The 19,677-nt window shown below is 44.9% G+C and overlaps 1 protein-coding gene and 1 long non-coding RNA gene across 10 annotated transcripts in view; one reads left to right on the top strand and one right to left on the bottom strand.

The window, feature by feature from the left end:
- LOC135394090 (protein scribble homolog) overlaps positions 1-19,677 on the top strand; it is a 94,660-nt gene that overhangs the window by 26,267 nt on the left and 48,716 nt on the right. For 5 of the 7 annotated variants that reach the window (XM_064624587.1, XM_064624586.1, XM_064624592.1 and 2 more), the window contains exons 3-20: positions 9,006-9,084; positions 9,190-9,279; positions 10,636-10,756; positions 10,875-10,949; positions 12,465-12,638; positions 13,484-13,773; positions 13,838-13,904; positions 14,935-15,040; positions 15,629-15,759; positions 16,435-16,548; positions 16,774-16,867; positions 17,334-17,533; positions 17,666-17,809; positions 18,346-18,511; positions 18,756-18,922; positions 18,969-19,046; positions 19,127-19,249; positions 19,331-19,609. In XM_064624587.1, the coding sequence (XP_064480657.1) occupies positions 9,006-9,084; positions 9,190-9,279; positions 10,636-10,756; positions 10,875-10,949; positions 12,465-12,638; positions 13,484-13,773; positions 13,838-13,904; positions 14,935-15,040; positions 15,629-15,759; positions 16,435-16,548; positions 16,774-16,867; positions 17,334-17,533; positions 17,666-17,809; positions 18,346-18,511; positions 18,756-18,922; positions 18,969-19,046; positions 19,127-19,249; positions 19,331-19,609 (2,498 nt within the window). Of the gene's footprint in view, positions 1-7,686; positions 7,811-9,005; positions 9,085-9,189; positions 9,280-10,635; positions 10,757-10,874; positions 10,950-12,464; positions 12,639-13,483; positions 13,774-13,837; positions 13,905-14,934; positions 15,041-15,628; positions 15,760-16,434; positions 16,549-16,773; positions 16,868-17,333; positions 17,534-17,665; positions 17,810-18,345; positions 18,512-18,755; positions 18,923-18,968; positions 19,047-19,126; positions 19,250-19,330; positions 19,610-19,677 lie in introns of those variants that run through there. The other 2 variants (XM_064624591.1, XM_064624588.1) reach the window with 2 other exon arrangements.
- On the bottom strand, positions 8,154-15,733 carry LOC135394093 (uncharacterized). Of its 3 annotated transcripts, none has more exons than XR_010422768.1 (3): positions 15,613-15,733; positions 13,616-13,763; positions 8,154-8,385 (listed from the first exon to the last, which is right to left on the bottom strand). It is a non-coding gene; the product is annotated as an uncharacterized LOC135394093 (long non-coding RNA). The 3 variants fall into 3 exon arrangements; XR_010422767.1 differs by lacking the exon at positions 8,154-8,385 and adding an exon at positions 12,755-12,925; XR_010422766.1 differs by lacking the exon at positions 8,154-8,385 and adding an exon at positions 12,932-13,093.

Here is a 19,677-nt window from a genome sequence, read left to right on the forward strand (position 1 = left end):
ATTAGGTCTATTTACGAGAGTACGCTTGTATACAAATGCGGATTTAAGAATTTGTACCATATGTACCGTGTTTTTGGTGCACAACCCATGTACCCTCTATAAAAGTGACACGGAACAAAATATCCAGCGAATGCATTTGATCGATTGATGGTGTTGATGCCACGCCTCTGCCAGGATCGTCATAGCGACAAAAGGCAATAAAATATTGAAGAGCCACAGTCATCAAAAAACAAGAGTCTGCAAGAGTGATTTTTTTAGCATCGATTTTTCGACTTTTCGCAAATAAATGCTGTTATATTAATCGAAAAATACGCGTTGTTCTCAGGTATTCGTTTCTTTAGCATATAGAATGCGGTGAAGTTGAGTGCAGTCTCGATAACCGCAAGCAACATAGCGCACTCGTCATCTGGACGAAAGTAACGTTTACGAAAGTTATAAAGCCACTTGTACAACCCTGTTCAAAAAAGGCCGACGCATGTCAAAGTGTCCACAACGAGCATTTCCCAGGCTTATGTGAGTTGTGCGTCAACAGGATGATCCTCATATAAAACGATTTAGGGAGCTTCAATAAACGGACTGATCCGCCACGCCTGCGTCGCGTCACGTTTCATGCGAGGACATTGGCTGGACTCGTTTAAAATTGGCCACATGGACCTTGTCTTCGCTCTTTAGATTGGGCAGTCATTGCATCCTCAACACGACGGCGAATCAAATTGACGCTTAGCGGTAAACGTGCCTGCTCGTTGGTCCCGAGGTTGCGTTTGCGGACGCCGCCGTGGGTGACCGCGGTTTCGTTGCGATTTGCGGGGTTTGTGTCAACGTCCGCGGTGGTAGCTTCATCTTGTCTTCTAGGACGTGTTGTGGGTTCGAGTCCTACGTCCGGCTGTGCTGTCTGAGGTTTTCCCCTGGTTTTCCGAAGGCTTTCCAGACGAATGTCGGCACAGTTCCCCCTGAAGTCGACCCAGGACACATACTAACCCCCTTGTCCCCTACTCCTTCCTGCTGTCCTCTCTCCATCTATCCACATCTGTACGGCGCTCACAGCCACAGTTGCGTCGCGGCGCTAACACGGAATAAAAAAATCTTCTAGGACATTAGAGTTTTAGTGCATCATACGCTACCGCCTTTGTGTACGTGATGGTTGGCGAGGTGGTTCTGCGCAGTGCGCGAAACTCTCTTTATGGTTTGCGCGTGCGCAGAACCACGAACGCTATCACTTACGCACGCAAAGGCGATAGCGTACGATTAACTAAAACTCTCCATTGAAGAGTTTCAGTTGTAGCGCACGCGAGAAAATAACGTGTTCATACTGCGTGCGCGCTAAACGTAAAATTACGTCCGGCGCACGCGGAGTGTGCACCCGATATCAGAGATGGGCAGTATTTAAATACTTCGTAATTAAAATAGTATTTAAAATATAAATACGTGTATTTATATTTTGTATTAAAATGCAGACTCGAAAAATGTATTTATAATTATATTTAAATACCGATTTTTGAGTATTTATTTTTGTAAATATTTTATAAATACTCCTAAAGAAGGGCAAAGCAGAGTTTGGAGAGCCGCGCAGTTATGCCGTGTTTTCGCAAGCACACATGTGCGAAAAACCATGTTAGATGGCGAGTTTTTCACTGTTGTTGGGGACAGCGGTCGGATCTACACGACTACCTTATCGTGCGAAGCACCTTTTGTCAAATTTAATACAAGCCTTTCTTCACCTATGGAGAGGCGTTCTCCTTTGCGAATCTGGGGCTACGTGCCGAACAGAAGATACCTAGAAGGTGCAGTTATCGAGAAGCTTCCAATAATAAAATCGCCATGATAATCTAACAAATAAATGCTATCGTTCCTTGCTGATTTGTTGTTATGATCATCATTATTTCCATATGACATCTTCCTCACAGTATTTATGGTAGTAGTTAGGGTATTTAAATACTTATATTGAACAGTATTTACGCAGAGTATTTAAATACATCTTTCAACAACGTATTCTGTATTTATATTTAAATACTCCTGTATTTATGCGTATCCCTGCCCGATATTTATTTGCGTACTCACAAAAACTCTGTTGGTGAGTTTTAGTATATCGTACGCTACCGCCTTTGGCGTACGTAAGGGACCGCGGTGGTGGTTCTGCGCACGCGCAAGACCTAAACAGAGCCTTGTGCAGAATCACCACGCCATTCCTTACGCAAGCAAAGCCGACAGTGTACGACGGATAAATTAGCGTTACTGCTTCTCTGTAGGGTTGTCATGGCGACCTGGGCTGCTGTAGTGTGAGTACTGAGTCTTATATTAGTATGTGATTAGATTGGTGTATTACGAGGGGTGTTCAAGTCAAACCGGGACTTTTCATTTTTCCCAAAAGTAAAATGAACTTACAGGCGAAAAATTAATTTTATTTTTCAACGTAACCTCCAGCTGCACTAATGCACTTGTCCCAGCGTTTCACGAGGGCTTGGATGCCAGCAGCGTAGAAATCCTTACCGGTGCGTAGCAGCCACGATCGGACCGCATTCTTGACCTCGTCGTCGCAGCTGAAGTGGCGGCCCCCAAGGAACGCCTTCAGTGGCCCGAAGAGATGGAAATCGCTAGGGGCGAGGTCTGGACTGTAAGGGGGATGTGGCAGCAACTCCCAGCTGCCTGAAACAGCACCTTACAGACACCTTACAGCTGGCTGAGCCTTACAGCCACCTCACAGAAGTTCCTGTAAGGTGCGTGTCGTGAGATGCGCGGTATGCGTGCGCGCATTGTCCTGTAGGAGGTGGACTCATTTGGTGATCATGCCCGGCCGCTTTTGCTTCAGCACCTTATGCATATCCCTGAGAACCTGGTAGCAATATGCACTATTGATGGCGGTACCACTGGGCAGAAAATCAACATGAACAACGCCAGCCTTGCCCCAGAAAACCGTGGCCATGACCTTACCCGCAGACGGGGTGCTTCGGAACTTCTTGGGAGCTGGCGAACCCGGATGCTTGCACTGGTTTGATGCGCGTTTAGACTCGGGAGTGAAATGGTGCACCCACCTTTCATCGCACGTGATGATCTGATCAAGGAACGGCTGTCCTTCAGTGTCGAAACGGTACCTTAGCTCTTGGGAGATTTCCAGTCTTCTCTGCCGGTCAAACACGGAGAGCTGCCTCGGGACCCAACAGGCACTACCTTTCCGAAACTGGAGGTGTTCATGAATGATAGTGTTCAACGTTCCCACAGAAGGGTACGTCTTTCGAACTGGTTGGAGACATGTTATCCGTCGGTCTTGAGGATCAGGCGCTCCACAAGTTGGATGTTTTCAGGAACTCTGAGCCTGGCTCTGGCTCAGGCTCTGAGGCGCCGCGGCCGGGATCGTCCTGCACTGATATACGGCCGTCTCGGAATCGTTTGCACCGCTCAATCGCTTTGCTGCGGCTAAGTGCATCGTGGCCATACTGAGCTTGATGTCTTCCGTGAATTTCAGATGACTTTACACCTTCATTCACGAGAAACTTCATGACAATTCGCTGTTAGATGTGCGCGCTCACTTCGTTGTCGGCCATCTTGTCCACCACGTGTTTTCTATTTTGCACAAACTTTGGACCACCACGTGGTGAACGCGGAGGCCTACCGCGTGTGAAAATCGAAGTAGGGCGAGCCATTTGTACACTCAGGAGACAGAAAGTCCCGGTTTGTCTTGAACACCCCTCGTATTTTGTCCTCTGTTCCTTTTTCCGGTGCTGTTGTTTATTTTTTCTTACTATATGTGCTTCGGCCTGTCAAGGGCTGGGAGTATTATACGTATAAATAAATATATTAAAAAAAACATACTAAAGCTCACTATTGTCACATATCTAGCGAGAGTCCGGAGAAAAACGAAGCATTAGAAGAAAAATTGCACTGCCGTCGCATGATGCTATGTTTAAGAACCACAAAATTCACTAAAATTTTAACTTGAATATCATCCTGTCCTGTCTGGGGCCATCCCTCTAGACGTCAGCGGGTACATTCAGTAAAAATAAAGTTGTCACGTTTCTTTTTGTATTCCTCAGAATTCTTTCCAATATAGGAGAATGTCAGGCGACGATCATGTTGCAAACCTCCATTTCCGAACGTCTGATCCTTCCCATGAGAGCCTGTGCACGTTTCGTACCCATTTCAAAACGGCGAATAGTAAAAGAAAAACCGTACGAGTTGCATCCCAGGCATGGATTTTATCCCCCGGGTACAGCCTTGCCGCAAATTATGTTGTTGTTGTTGTGGGGAGGATCTGGCAATGTCCCCTGGCAGCAGAAACCGTGTGTGTTTGTGTTCTTATTTAAGTTCTACTTTTCGCACTATGTTGGTGAGCTCCCCTTTTAGAATGCATCTCGTGTTTGCTATCTGAAGCGGAAAGGCTATTATTTTTGGGCCGTGTAATAGGCTCTCTGGACACGCGCTTTCTGGGAAGTGCTCGCTGCTGAAAACACTGGCTGGACCCCCGCGCTGCGTTTCGGGAACATTTTACGGAATGTTTTCCCGGACGTGGGATTTTTCCCTTCTCTACGAAAACTTAGTTGCCACGTACGCAACTGGTGGAAATTAGCGACTTCCCAGCTTGTGTTCGTGCTGATATAAAGCCGCATTCCGGTGTCTTGTTATTGACGAGAAGTAGCAAATATTTCGGTGAAGCGGTTCATTCATAATTAAACATTCGCAAAATTATAAATTAAAATTTCCAAACACTCCTCATGTGTACCCCGTGGTGACTACCTCGAGTCTTCTTCCTTCGTTCTTTTCTGAATCACGTCCGCATAATTTTAAATACATTGTTGCGCTTTCTATGGGCACCCCTGTATTACACCCGTGGTGTGTTTTCTTTTTTTAATACTTTACAGATTTTTAATTACAAAAAACAACAACGAGAGCAGCATAGTTGTCGTTTTTGTAGTTGACTTATACGGCCAAGGCGGACATCCCCTTGAAGAGAGTATGTAACTACAAGGTGACTAACAAAGTTCATTAATTAACTCTTTATTTAGAGGATTTCGGGCAAAAGCGAGATCGCAGAATGGGAGAAAATGTTGAAAGTCATTCCATATGAAAAAAAAAAAAAACTTGAAACGAGCACATATGTTGAAATATTCATCGCCGAATTTTGCTATGCAAATGAAACCGACACTGCGCCGACCAGGAGCGCAGGGAGGACAGCGCTCATTCCATGTCAGAGGGCCGATGACCACGTGCTTTGGAGCGATTGAGATGATTGGAGTGATTGCTGATCCGCTGGCCAGATCCAGCGCTTTGCGGTCCAGATAAGCCTCTCCAGCTCTCGTGGCGTGTGGTTTTGGTTTCGGCTCATTTGCGGTTTTTTCACAGCGAAATTCGCCGATGGGTATTTCCTGACACGCACTCGTTCCATGATCTTCAAAATATGGGTGGGCTTTTAAGGAGGATTGTCTCCCATTCTGCTCTGTCGCCTTTGCCCGAACTCCCCTAATTAAGAGAATTAGTGTATTTTAGGTAATTAGTCATCTTGTAGTTACATACTTTCTTCGAGATGATGTCCGCCTGGCCGTATAACTAAACCGCAAAGACATCTATGCTGACCACATAGCATTTTATATATATATAAGAAAAAACTCGGTAAACAATTAAAAAAAACTCCCTGTATCACACCCTTCTACAGTATATTACTACTGGGTAAAATTAAGTCTTACGCTATAGCGACGGAGATGATGTATACGTTACGCGTTTCATAATTTTGTGAGGAACTGTCTATAGTCGTGTTCAACTTGAGAAGGAAAAGAAATTGAGTCAGTCAGCTCTGAAAATATTACTGCGCCGCAGATAGGATACAAGCGTTTGCCGGGAGGAATGCACCTCCACCCGATTGGACATTGAGTATGACGTCATGCTCAAACCTCACTGGAGAAAAATCGCGGGCAGCGTCGTCTGCTGCATGGTCTGCAGCTCTCCCGCTTGTTTGTGTGATTGGTGTGTGAACCACGTGGTTTCAGGATTGCGTCAAATTTTTCGAGTGTAGAAATGGGAAAAAGGATGCTCGAGTCACAAAAGTCATGCAGGATAGGGAGTTACTGCTTCGCTTCGATGGGTGTAACACGAGAGGAAGGAAGCTCTGGTGCACGAGTGCAGGTGCAGGAAGGCTTGTGATAGGATGGCTGGATCGGACGCAGGGAGGTCACGCTCTCTCCCTGCGCCAGATAATTTAATCCGTCACACTCACTCTGCATCCAGTACTGGTATGGTGACGTTTGGGAATTGTAAACACATGAGACGGAATAGCGCGCCAGGAGAAATACTGCACCATGCGTCATCAGTAGGGGCGCGCACTTTCTGCTGCAGCGTAGTGTCACGCGGCCAGTCTTGACAGCCAATACGGCTGTAGTTCGAGATGAAAGATCTGATTTGCATACGGGTGGAGTGTTCTTGTTTTTAGTTATTGATCCGAGAAATATGTCGTCGGAAAAATAAGTCTTTTCGCCCACTCAGTGGGGGACGTCCTAAAAAGAGCGTTCACTAACCACGTATGACAAATTGATATCCCTCTTCGGTTCTTTTGGGCTGCCATACATGTATAGGGCACTTAGTTGGAGACTGAGTTACGGAAGTGCCTCAGTTAGCGTTATGTGCTGCACTGTGGTCTCATACGTAAAGGTAGGTTATATTGAATTCTTGCGGCAAGCACGCACCGATCAACACATAAACAACCGCGAAACGAACCATGCGCTTACGCAAGCACATACGAACGGATCTAATCGGAATATCTCATGTAGCCGTGGATACCATATTCTTATCATGTTAGAAACGTAGAAAAGGGGAGAACAGAATGCGGGAATCTGTGCTGTGGATTCCGCACGAAATGGCAACGTTTTGTGCAATGTGGCGTCCTCCCGTGGCGTGGGAGCAGTTTCAGTTTCGATCGCCCCCGGCGATGACGATGACGTTGCGGCTGTGGACGATTTTTGCGGTCGCGAGCCCGAGTGGGGAGGGTTAACCGCCTCCAGCACCAATGCAGGGGGAGGGGATAGCACGGCAGGATCGAACCCTGGCTGTACTGGCTTTGCCTCAAATGCCCCCCCCCCCCCCATTAAGGCCAGCCTTATTTTGTCTGAAGTCATGCATTATTAAATGAAACATGGAAAATGCTCGTATTTTGTGCTGTCTGCATTATTATTTAATTCATGTTTGAAGTGACCTGTAACCAATGTTATATTTTCTGAAATACTGGTGTAGCTCTGATGCTTTCAACTTGGTTGCATAATTCTTGGTTCCACATATTTGCGCTTGCAGAGCAAACATATTCTTGTGCACGATGCATCAAAGGGGATTTTAGCTTGCCATAATAACTCGGCAGACTGACGGCTGACAACGCATATTTGTCCTTCCGCGCAATACACCGCAGGGAAACGTCAACCAAAAGCTTGCCGTCCTTTCAAACATCTCTTTTGTCCGGAGTTTTTTTTTTCTTTTTTAATTTAGCTTTTATTTGCTCAAAACAGTAATGAATGCAAGGTCTCCAGTAAAAAAAAAAAAAAAGTGACTGACATGCATTTTGAGCAGCTGCGCATTGGGAATCTCTTCATGTGTGAGAATGGAGAGGGATAGAGTTTGGCATTGTTGCGTCGTCAACTGGGCTGTCACTCACAATGTAGGTTGCAGTAGTGCAGCAGTGTGGAAAAGAGTAGGAAGGTGTCTGCGTACGTGGCTTTTGAGAGCGTTTCCCAATTGGTGATGAAGTGTAGGCATTGCAAGTGCGAGGAATGTGTCTGTCTGTGCCACAAGCAGTTTCGACGCTCTCGAAAAGGGCGGCCAAAGCCTCGACCGAAAGAGGGTCTGTATGGAATAGTGGAAGTGCGTTTGAACTGTCTCGTGGGATTCATTGTTGTTAGTTTTTGTTTTTGGATAGGCGAAACATGATTTGTTTCGTTCAGGTTTTTATTGTGGTGTTTGGTGGCCTTGTTGTTAGGCTGTCGACGGCTCTCAAAGTGCTGACTCCCGTGCTGCTTTCTTTCCTCTACGCGTGCCAGTATGGTGGAATAGTATACATTGCATTACATTTATGAAATGAAATGTATGTCATTCTACTGGTGGGTACCAGAGCGCAAAATAGAATTAGACTTGAAAATGTAGTGACGTTAAGCTCACACCACATACTGAAGCAATCCTTACGAGTTGTTTAAACAGATTTTGCAATTTGGACGTCGTGCAGTTCTGACAAGCTATAGTTTTGTGGTTGCTGTACAGCAGGTAAACATGTCCACATCTGTGCTATAGACTTCTCTTTCTTGCACTGTTTTTATAAGCTGTCCAGAAATGAAGTCTTATGTCCACCACCTGTGCTCCAGTTGCTGCTAGCATGGTAGTGTGTCACATTCCATTAGGGAGGCTCCAGCTTGTGTTAGGCACCTGCGCATGAGGCACCAATACATAGCTATATACGTGCAGTAAAATATCTATAACATATAATATGTTGTGGGGTCTACCACAACATGAACCCTCTGTTTGACTTGTCCCAACTTTATTTTGTTTATTTCAGTTTATTTAACACTCCTGTTTATTTACCCCCTTTGTGGTTACTTTTGCTAGAACTGTTCTTTGCACCTCATTTCTTTTCATTTGTTTACTTTCATCACTTTGGCATCCAGGCATTTACATATATTATATTTTTACTTTCATATTTTTTGTCTTTTTGTGCCACATTTCATCCCAACAACATGTTTTATTTTTCAGCGTTTTCACAGCAGCCACTCTTTGTTTCTTTCCCTTTTCCCCCATCATGTTTGCACGTACTTGATGTACTAGCCCAAGAAAAAGCGAAACTTGTCACATGCGTGTGCAAACATCTTTTTAAAAGATTGAACGTGACAAAATAAGGAGCGTTTAAAGCAACAGTCGGGATTAAGCTGCCTTTCTAGCGATTTACTTGATGTATTCCCTCTGTCTCAAAGATTGAGAGCAAGGGTGGCTATAATTTTAGTAAGACCCCTGATCTTTTACTAACAAGGTCCTCTTTTTTGCTTTTTCAGATGTACAGGAAATTCCAGAGAACATTAAGTACCTCAAGTCTCTGCAAAGCGCAGACTTCAGTAGTAATCCCCTTTCAAAGTAAGTGTGTGTCCAGCCACGCGGCTGCGCTCACCAAATATAGAAGGAATCGAACGTCAGCAGAACTTGTTTCTGTTTTTAACTGTGCCCTGGATTGCCCTCCAGGCTCCCGGCTGGATTTGTACAGTTGCGAAGCCTTACGGTCTTGGGTTTAAACGACGTCTCATTAACGCAGCTGCCACATGACTTTGGCAGGTGAGTCCACTGTAAAGCTTCCAGGTCATCTCTCTCTCTCTCCTGTTTCTTTTCCTTGCCCACTTTGAAACAGGCGAAAGAGTATTTACGTTGCTCAGTGTCCTATTGTACCTCTGTGAAGGTTTTGAAGTGGAACTCTGCTCGCCTTTGAACATCACTCAAAATAGTTTGAGGTTGTAGCAGACGCACGATGACGACGACGATGTGCAGATACGCGCAAAGTTCCTTTTTTTTTACAGTTCTACCAAAGGATCTTTCATGCGAAAAACGTTTAGTACAAAACATGTGTGGGGCCACAAATCCGGCCCACATGCAGTGCTGTCATGCATTCCCGAATAGAAGACCAACTCATTGTGACTATTTGGCCCATGTCACCAGTGCAGTGGGTTAGGTTGTGTTCTCAATGTTATTTTGTTTTTCGTTTTTGATCATAATTTGGCCTGTGTCAAGTGAATTCAATTGACACTGTAAGCAAAAGTACTTTTTGAAGAAACAAGGATTACTGGAATTAGGAGCAGAGATTTGCTTTAAAGGCAGTTCTTGCGCTTGAGTTCAGGTTGTAGTGATAATGTGTACAGTGCTGGACAAGTTTCTGAAACATGAGAGTGCCGTCATTGTCTCTCTCGGCAACTCCCTGGTGGCGGAAGGAAGTAGGTACATGCACATATTCAGAGGGGCTTTAATGGTTACCCTAATGGGATGAAAGCAGTTCAGGGACTTGAAATGTCGCCATGCCATGTTCCATACAGTTTTGTCCTGCACTGTACAGACCACATTTAACCCTGCCTGGTAGTTGGATCCGCAAAATAAGAGGGGTAGTAACATGTGACAACAGAATGTCAAACCAGGACTGACAACAGGCTTCTACAATTGAATACAGAAATTGAGCTCTACCATTGTTTTTGTGGGGAGGCACATCTCTGCGCTTTTAGAATTCCAACGTTGCCATGTGTTCACACTAGAGACATTCCCCGGAATGCCTCACGTTTTGTTATGTCATGTATTTCGGTGCAGGGATAACTGTGGCACAGCCGCAAGATATGTCACAGCACTCAAAGGGGGACAGACAGTGTCGTCTGCTCAGTTCGCAGTACACCACTCCAGATATTCTGGCGCCATGCGAATGCTCAACATGGTACAGGGAAACTTCTGGCCCATGAGCAGTTTTACTTTTGCTTTCACTAGATTCCATGGGGGATGTTGCTTGTGTAAATACATGGTTACTACGCTCTTTAACCCTTTCCAATCATGTGCCAGGCCATGCTGTGCAAAAGTGCTGTTTGATTACAGCGGTATTTTTTTAAAAATATAAAATGATGGATGAAAGCTACAAAACATGCGCTGTGTTTGATGCAGTTTATCCAACCTGGTATCCTTGGAGCTTCGTGAGAATCTTCTCAAGACCCTCCCGCTTTCCTTTGCATTCCTCACCAAGCTTGAGCGGCTCGACCTCGGCAGCAATGAGTTCGAGGAACTGGTGAGTCCCTCGTGTGGAGCAGCACCATGCCTGTTGCAAGCACGATTGCGTGTGCTTCCCATACTGTATCCCGTGTTACGGCTCGTTTGTTTGCTAATGGTGACATTTCATTTTACAGCCCGTTGTCATTGGGCAGTTATCTAGCCTACAAGAGCTTTGGCTGGACTGCAATGAACTGTCAACTCTGCCAAAGGCAAGTTGCTTTTCACTGACCCCAGAATAGTTTGATCGTAGGTTTACTCGTCTGCTACGTGTCGATGTTCAGCGGATATTACGTCTGCTACGGGAGCTATTCTCTGAAGCACACGCATGAAATTTCCTGCCTTTGACTTTGAACGGTTAACAGGAGGACGTATTGGCAGTAATCCTTGCTAAGAAAAGAAAAGAAAGTATTTGAAGGGGTCTAAATTTGTAACATTGTGTAGGCAATTCATAATCGTAGAAAAGTGGAGCCGTATAACTTACATAACAATATGAGCCCCCCCCCCCTTTCCATGGCTTTAAAGGAGCAGTGAATTGTTTTGTTTCGTTCTTTTACTGCAGGACATTGTGTGACAAATAACATGCTTTCACGCACAATGACGATGACCGTAAGCGACCTGTAGTGCACGAGAGAAGTCACCGAAGTCACACCATATGGCTTATGGCTGGTTTTTGAGTCATTTCATTCATCTTTTAGCAGCCATTTTGTTTCATGCCACGTAGTCTACAGAGATCTTTCACGAATGGTTTTCTCATGTGAGGAAGGAATATTTATTTTCTCTGCTTAGCTAGCAGCTCCACCTTTGGAAGAAAAAAAAATCAAAAGTATACCATCTTTTTTGTTGCATCTCCTTTTTGTTTCACTTCTTCTCCAGTCATCACAATTGCAGCAACACGGGCTTTCCCGTAGGTTCACCCGAAGCTAGAAATAATATAACGTTCGACGGTACCCCATGGAGGAGAGAATGTCACATGTGTTGCGTAGCAGCATTCATCAAGCGCGAAGGAGACGTAATTGCATTAGTGACTGACTCGGGCAACTGGTGCAAATGGATCTGTTCCGGTCTCGTGTCGAGGGTGTGGGCAGAGCTCCTCTTTCACTTACTTTTTTTTTTTTTTGTTATGGTGGCTACTCTGGACACATTGACATGCAGTAACATGAGTTTAAACTAACAGGTTGGGATGGGGGTGGGTGGTTCAATGGGCAAGGGTTTCCTCTCCTCTCTCAGAAGAAATACAGGCAGTATAGAATATGCGTAACAAGTTGCTTATTTTGTCTATATTGTGCAGCCATGCTTGAAATTGCAATAATGGCTCTGAATATCGTAGGAGTCCTCGTTCTTTTTGTTTTGGGGCAGAATACTCTCAAATTCATTAATGGGACTTAAATTCATGAAAAATGGTGAAGATGCTGTTCAGTGTTAATCTCATATGAGTGAAGCCTGGAAGAAATTTGTGTGTTTACGACTGAGAATGTGTGGAAACATATTATGGTGAAGCAGCGTTAATTCACAATCTGCACGTTGTTTCCAGCAGTGTAGTAGATCTACTCTCTGGATTGAAAACAGTGGTCACATTCAGTGATTCCCGTCGAACATGTTACGTGCCATAACCATGAACATATTCGTGGAAATTTAAAAGCGTGATTCTTGGTGGTGCTAAAAAATGTGTGACATAGTTCCAGAACCTCCTTTCATGCCAGCTAATTTTCCTTTTGGATGCACAGGAGATTGGCCAGCTCAAGAACCTCAGCTGCCTGGACGTGTCCGAGAACCGACTTGAAGTTCTTCCAGACGAGATCACGGAGCTGGACTCCCTCACGGATCTCCATCTCTCTCAAAACTACCTGGAGGCACTGCCAGAGGCCATTGGGAAGCTCCACAAGCTTACCATCTTCAAGGTAGGCATGCTTGTTCATTATACCTGCCCACCAATGTGTTATCTTCTGCTTTTGAAGAACACATTCTTAGTATCTTGTCGTCAACACCTCATACTGTTAGGGTAAAAAAGTTTGAGAACGAAGCCAATTGCTGATTTTATTTGTCAAATTATGCGCATAAATTTTCAAAGTAACATCTGTCTGCCATAATGCACTTTGGCCAGCGTCGATACAACTGCTGGAAACTATTCTGTCCTCTCTCCTCGTAATAGAGCTCCTATTCGCCTCTCCAGCTGGCTGCTCACCACCTGGTGGAACCCAGCAGAAGCACTCAATGAATGATAGTGATAGCAGACGACAGGTATATTCCGCGCTGACCCGAAACTGCCGCGACTTCCCTTCATGTGCGGTGGAGTTTCCCGGCTTACAGGACTCGAACAACAACAGCACTGCTCAATTCCACAGTGGAAAAGCTACTGCGGAGAAGAACATTCAGTGTCGGGGAGGGGAAGAGGAAAAAGATACTATCACAAGAGCGGCGTGAACGAAAACAACTAAGATTTATTCTTCGGAAATCTTTCTTATCTCCACCATCTTGAGAACACCTCTATAGGTGGTTGGAGAGGTGAATAGAGCTCTATTATTGGTGACGCGAAATAAATTGCTCCCAATACTATGTAATGTACTATGCCCCTTTCCCAGCAGTGCACAGCAAAAAATATATTGATCTTCGTACTACACAAGTATGGCATACAAAGAACTCAATAGTACACGAGCATGACATTGCTCTCGACGGCACACAACATAAGACGTGTTGCCACTCTGCAGAATACGTGCGTAGTCTATACCTCCTGATTCGTTTTCAGGTGGACCAGAACCGCCTGCTGAGCCTGCCAGCATCGATTGGGATGTGCGAGGCACTGCAGGAATTGATCCTGACAGAAAACCTGCTGGCAGAACTCCCAGAGTCTATAGGTAACCTGAGCAGCCTAACCAACCTGAATGTGGACCGCAACCGCCTCTCCGAGGTTCCGCCGCACATAGGCCAGCTGAGTCGTCTGGGCGTTCTTTCCCTCCGCGAGAACCGGCTCATTCAGCTTCCAGCAGAAACCGGGCAGCTGAGGCACCTCCATGTGCTCGATGTTTCTGGAAACAGGTGAATTCTGAGATAGGGGTGCCTTCGTGGGTTCTTTCCGTTGCTTAAAGTGTAACTCTTCTAGGCTACAGTACCTGCCTCTTACGGTTACTGCCCTTAATCTGAAGGCCCTTTGGTTAGCTGAAAACCAGGTGGGTGGCCAGTTGCATCAGTTGTTGGTTCCTCGAGTTCAAGCATTGGGACTACAGTGTTACAAAGGCTGTGCTAGAACTATGTGCATTGTTCCTCAGCCCCTTTGACATGCCCAATGTTGCTAACATGTCCTCTTTACAAAATACTGTATAAAGTAGTTCATGCAGTATATGACGTACAGTACATTTAGCCATTATTCCTAGGGATGTGCAGTAGTCAACTACTTCTAGTTAAACTACTGCATGGTAGTTAAAAAGTAGTTAGAAGCTACTTGCAAAAATGGTAGTTACAAGTACTAGTTAAACTGTAGTTAGGTAACAGTGGGCTACAACGGCTTTGTAATTTTTCACTTGGTCTTCCGTGTGCTTCACGGCCTTCTTTCTTTGTGCTTATTAGCGACAACTCTGATAATTTTTTATCTTGCGCACCACACGCATGCAGACACTCGCAAGCAGAGCATGCAGAAGTATTGCAATAAAGAGAGTACCCATTGCACAGAGCGCACTGGCGTCATTTTCTGTTTCAAATGCACATGAGCTGAAAGTAAGTCTTTTGTGTTAATCAGGGTACAGAACGATCGACACACACAGCACATTCAAAAAGTTTACGCTCCCTCCGTCGTCAGAGTGGAGGCCATGACATATGACTACATCAGTATTGTATGGAGGGGTGCATGCTGTGCTATGATTGCTCCGAGTGTGGGAGATCACTGTCTTCTAGCTACCCCACGCACCCACACGCTATTTCTACACCTAAGCGATCATAGGTATAACGATGCATAAGATATCAGAGTAGTTACAAATGTAGTTAAACAACTACATCTTAGTAGTTGCAAAGTAGTTTTAACTCGTGTGATTGTGATATAGTTACACTAGTAGTTAATCTACAATTCGATGCAGTAGTTAGTAATTATAGCTAAACTACTAAAAAAAATAGTTACAGCACATCTCTTGTTATTCCTAGCTTTTTATGAGCACTGCAGTTTTTTTTAATCTTGTTCATAATGTTTTGCATTTTGGGTACTTTCAGTCTCAGCCAATGCTGAAGTTCCAAACAGACCTTGATGAGCGGACGGGTAACAAGGTGCTCACGTGTTTCCTTCTGCCGCAGCAAGAGTATCATACGGAGAGCATGGGTAAATAACACCTCAGTTTCTTTGGAGCGCAAGCTACTGCGCATAAATTGATCCTGAAACAGTATGTAGTTGCTGAGACAATGAAACAAAGAACACAACACTTGAACTTCACAACGCCAATTCTTTAATTGAATTAGATCTTTACTTTTTCGTGTCACAATATTCATACCTGCAAAAACTCATGTGTGTTTTCTGTACGTGTCCGATCCTGCAATTTAACATTTTCCAGCAGTAATTAGATTCATTACACCCCTTTTAGGACTATGTATCTTTCAGAAAGTGTCACTGTTATATGCGCGCTTGAGCTTCAAAGTTGGTAGCTACTGTGGAATCAAAACTGTGCTTAACCCCACACAAAAGTCAAAGCTGCTTACAAGTCGTTCATTAGTTATGAAGTAAATACAAAGCCGTCAACCTTGCGTTCCTTCCGCTTGCGCTATACTGTTATCAGTTGGCTGAATGCCAAAGCACGCTTACAAACAAGCCATAAAGATGGGTGCGGTTGATTGGAAAAGTGCACACTCTGTGCGCAGTCTGCAATAGAGGTTTAGAAAAGTGATGTGCTCCTGTACCGTTCGATGAATTCAGAGAACCTGCTGCGGGACAGCATAGAACAGGACAGCCGGCTCAGCTGGGACCAAAAGACTGAGAGTCGCATGTCTGCGGTTAAATTTGTCGACGAACCACCTTCTGAGGATAAAGCAGATAAGGACATTGAGGTGAGCCTGTTTTTCTTATCAGTTTCTTTTTTCTTCTACCTTTTTTTTATTATTACGGAGGGCAACTAGATATTAGGATATGTATGTAATTAGAGCCTGAAGTTTTCGGGAAATATTTTTTTTCTAAATTCGAGGAGTAAAAATTGGGTAAATAAACGCGTGCTCTAAATTCATGCGAATTAGAAAAATTCCAGTACACTAAATTCAGCGTGAAATCGGTCTCAGTTACTCAAACTAACTGAACTGGTTCGGTACAAATGGTGATGTAACTGCGTTTGCTGCCAAACAAGTTCGTGTGCATTCCTACGGATGTCTCAGTGAGGGCAATTTGCCGGGTAAAAATCGGGTTTCACCCTAAAGAGGGAATCTTCAGTTCGGGGAAGAATCGGGTTTCACCCTAAAACTACAGGCTCTAGGTATTTCATGCTGCACTAAGCTGCGCAAAAAAAAGTTTCTGTCTAGTAATGTCATAAATATGGGGTGCGACATTGCTGCATGCAGGTGTTGTTGGATTTTGCTTAAAGTGAAGATGTAATAGAAATTCAATTTTCAATTGTTGTTTTAAATATGTTGTCCTTGGTGATTGCTCTCTACTGTGCCTCTTTAGATTACCCTATCAGGTGCTCTGGTTGCCTTTCGGCCAAGTTTTACTGATTTTTTGTAACATTTGTGCAGACGCAGTTTGTTCGCCACGACACCCCCCACCCCCGAGAACTGAAGGCGAGGCATCAGAAATTCGTCCAGAAAGCCAAGAACATCGATGGACATGTAGTTTCGCACGTAGATGAGGTAATATACACCTTTGATTCGTGCAAATGTTTGGATTTTCGTTTCTAGTATCGAGCTCTTCAACGCACAACACCAAACAGAACAGGAAACTCTCATTGCCTGGCTCTTTGTAAATCCTGACAGTTTTGCTGTACTTGTAGAAAACATGATTGGCATTCACGTTCGCGTCACATCACGTACATGTCACATTGTTGGCACAAATAATGTTTTGTTTTTGCAATTAAGGATGGAGGAGTTGGAAGCTTCCGACCTCAGAGGTACAGCACCGGCTCTGTGCAGTCAACATCATCAGCGGAGACTGCACCATACACGTCCAGAGGTCAGTCACGACATCTGCTTTACAGCTCCTCAAAATAGCTTTGTTTTTAATATCACATTTCTCTGATCCTCCCAAAAGAAGCATCACTCTTTTTTTAGGGGTGTGCGAATTCGAATATTTGAAGTCTAATCAAATATCGAATCAAATGAGGAAAAAAAGTCGGAATATCAAATATATGCACATATTTTACAATATGCTTTTTGCTTCTTTGCCGCTAGCAAATGGATATGTGCCAACTGGCCTGTCTAGTGCTAAGTTCACAATATGCACCTTTTGCACTAGAGGTTTGCAATTTGTAACCCATGATTTTAATGTAATTTTTCTGCCATTAACTTGTAACGAGTTATTTTTGACGGGTAACTTCTCAATCTATGATGACAACGATTCATCCGAGGCTTAGATATGAAAGATTTCTCAGACTTCCCTGTCAACTCCTAAAATGAAATATTTTTCTTAAAATTCCAAGGGGAAGACCATAGCAGGAGTAGAAGCACAGCCAGCGAGACAGACGGGCTGGTCCCAGTGGCACGGCAGGAGGTAGATGCTGCCGAGGGTGTCGCGGCAGGCAGAGGAGAAACATCCTCGGAGGAGGAATCGAGCGATGAGGAAAAGCCTCCAAGGGTGATGACCACGTCCCACGATTACCTCCAATCGCCAGGAAGCAGTGTGAGAGGAAAACTATTGTCGACCCTTACAGAGAATATATATGCAAAGTGTCAGATGACTGACTTAAGCCAGGACCCCGACGAATGCAAAGCGTATCAAGGGAGGCTAATTCGAGATGCTCTGTCTTGCCAGGACGGGGACCGACATGTGGGCTTTACACCCGACATTGAGGAGCCCCAGAGCGATAAGCACAACAGGTTACATCGGAGGGACACTCCGCACCACCTCAAGAATAAGAGGGTGAACGTTGTGCCTTGCAAGGAAGATCAGGAGAAGGTAGGTGTCTTCTTAATTGTGCAGGAATTCTCTGCTGTAAAATTTGTTAGTTTCATTGATTGCAGAAAATTTATCTTAAAAAGTTTCATGGTCTAACAATTTTCCGTGATGAAAGATTTCGTTTTGTGCGCTTTTAATTTACATTCCGATGTCCCAAGATGTAAATTTAGCCAGCAGTTTCACTGCAACGTTCCTTCCTTCAAAGTTCTTGTGTTTGAAATCTTTAACTGTGCACGCACATGAGTGTTACCAATTTTCAACAACTGCGAGCCCCGGAGAGCATAGTGCCGCTTTGAACTGTGAGAACTTTGATATCGGGAAAATGAGGAAAGGGGCTCTCCAGCTGCATCATGAAATTTGAAGGACTATTCTCTTTTTCCCACGACAATACGTGCGCCCAGGATGCAACACATGCAGAAGGAGCGCCGGGACTTTTTCTAGTTATCCGTTGCATACCGGAAAGCATGGAATTCTACCTTTGTCCCTGCCTTCGCCATCTTTACTGGTGCTTAAAGTTTGTCGCATTTTTCCACCAGGTGGCATCTATTCTGGCACAGGCTCTGCACAATCCTGCAGATGAAGAGGAACCTTTGCCTCCCCCTCCTCCATCACCCCCACTTTCGGCTCCCGCTACCAGCGGAGCCGTCACCAATCACTTCTCGGACTCGGTCAGTGAGCGCACCACGACACCTTCAAGTGTAGGTAAGTACCGGGAAAGGAGTTCTTATGCACAGTCAAGGTTTACGTCCATGAGAGAGAGAGAGACAAAGATTTTGGCAACCTCGAAATTCATCTCAAAATCATTCTCTTGCGTGAGGAAGTCGTATCACTGTTGTTTAATGCAGCTGTTAAAAAACTGTAGACCCTCCTCTCTCTCTCTCGCTCTCTTTAATTCTTTGCAAGCATGATTGAACCAAAGAAACCACATTTTTCTTTTGCGCCCCAGTCTCTGTTCCAGCTGAAGTCGTTGAGGAACGGATAAAGATCTACATCGAGAGGAACTCCATGGGGCTCGGCCTGAGTGTGGCAGGAGGGAAGAATTCTACACCTTTCAGGGGCGACGATGAAGTATGGCCTTCTTGCATCTCTAGCCTGCATCACCGTAGCAACACTGTGAGCAATTGTAAATTTTTATCAAATTTGTCACTGTTTGTTTTAGGGTATATTTATCTCTAAAGTATCTGAGGGCGGCCCAGCCGAGGCAGCCGGGCTGAGAGTCGGAGACAAGATATTAGCTGTAAGTCTGCATCTTAAACGTTTGGTTTCCGCTTGTGTCTGGCACGGGAGGTTCATTCCGCGTTGTGTCGTCTGCTGCAGGTAAATAACAGGTCAGTTGAAGATGTGGACCATTATGATGCTGTAAATATCCTAAAGGCAGCTGGCAGCCAGATCACGATGCTTATTGCGCGGGAAGTACAAAGGCCACCATCGTCACTAAAGGTTGGTCGCGTTTTGCACGGAGCAGTTAAGTCGTGGTAGTTTTAGAACAAAGATTGACATGTTGATCTGCCCCAACCACAGCATGTCCCCGGACCTCCATCTCAAGCACCAACAAAAGCCCCACTTCGCCAAGTAGTTTCTGAACCCTTAGACAGCCGGGCGAGTGTCGTGAGCCGAACGCAAGTGGAAGAGCCCGTCACCCCTCCCCTGGTTAAGGAGGTCGCGGATCACGTTGCTCAGGCGAGTCAACCGACAGTGTCCAAACTCGCCGTGCCCGCTCACTCCGCGGACCACGACCGTTCCATTCCTGCCACGCCGGAACCTCGTACTCCAGAGCCCGACTTTGAGACTAAGAGAGAGGTGTGTAGATGGTTTTTTTTTTTTTTTTTTTTTTAATCTTGCGTCCCTTTAAAGAAGAGGTTGCGTTT

The sequence above is a fragment of the Ornithodoros turicata genome, chromosome 5, assembly GCF_037126465.1.
Source record: "Ornithodoros turicata isolate Travis chromosome 5, ASM3712646v1, whole genome shotgun sequence".
NCBI lineage: Eukaryota > Metazoa > Arthropoda > Arachnida > Ixodida > Argasidae > Ornithodoros > Ornithodoros turicata.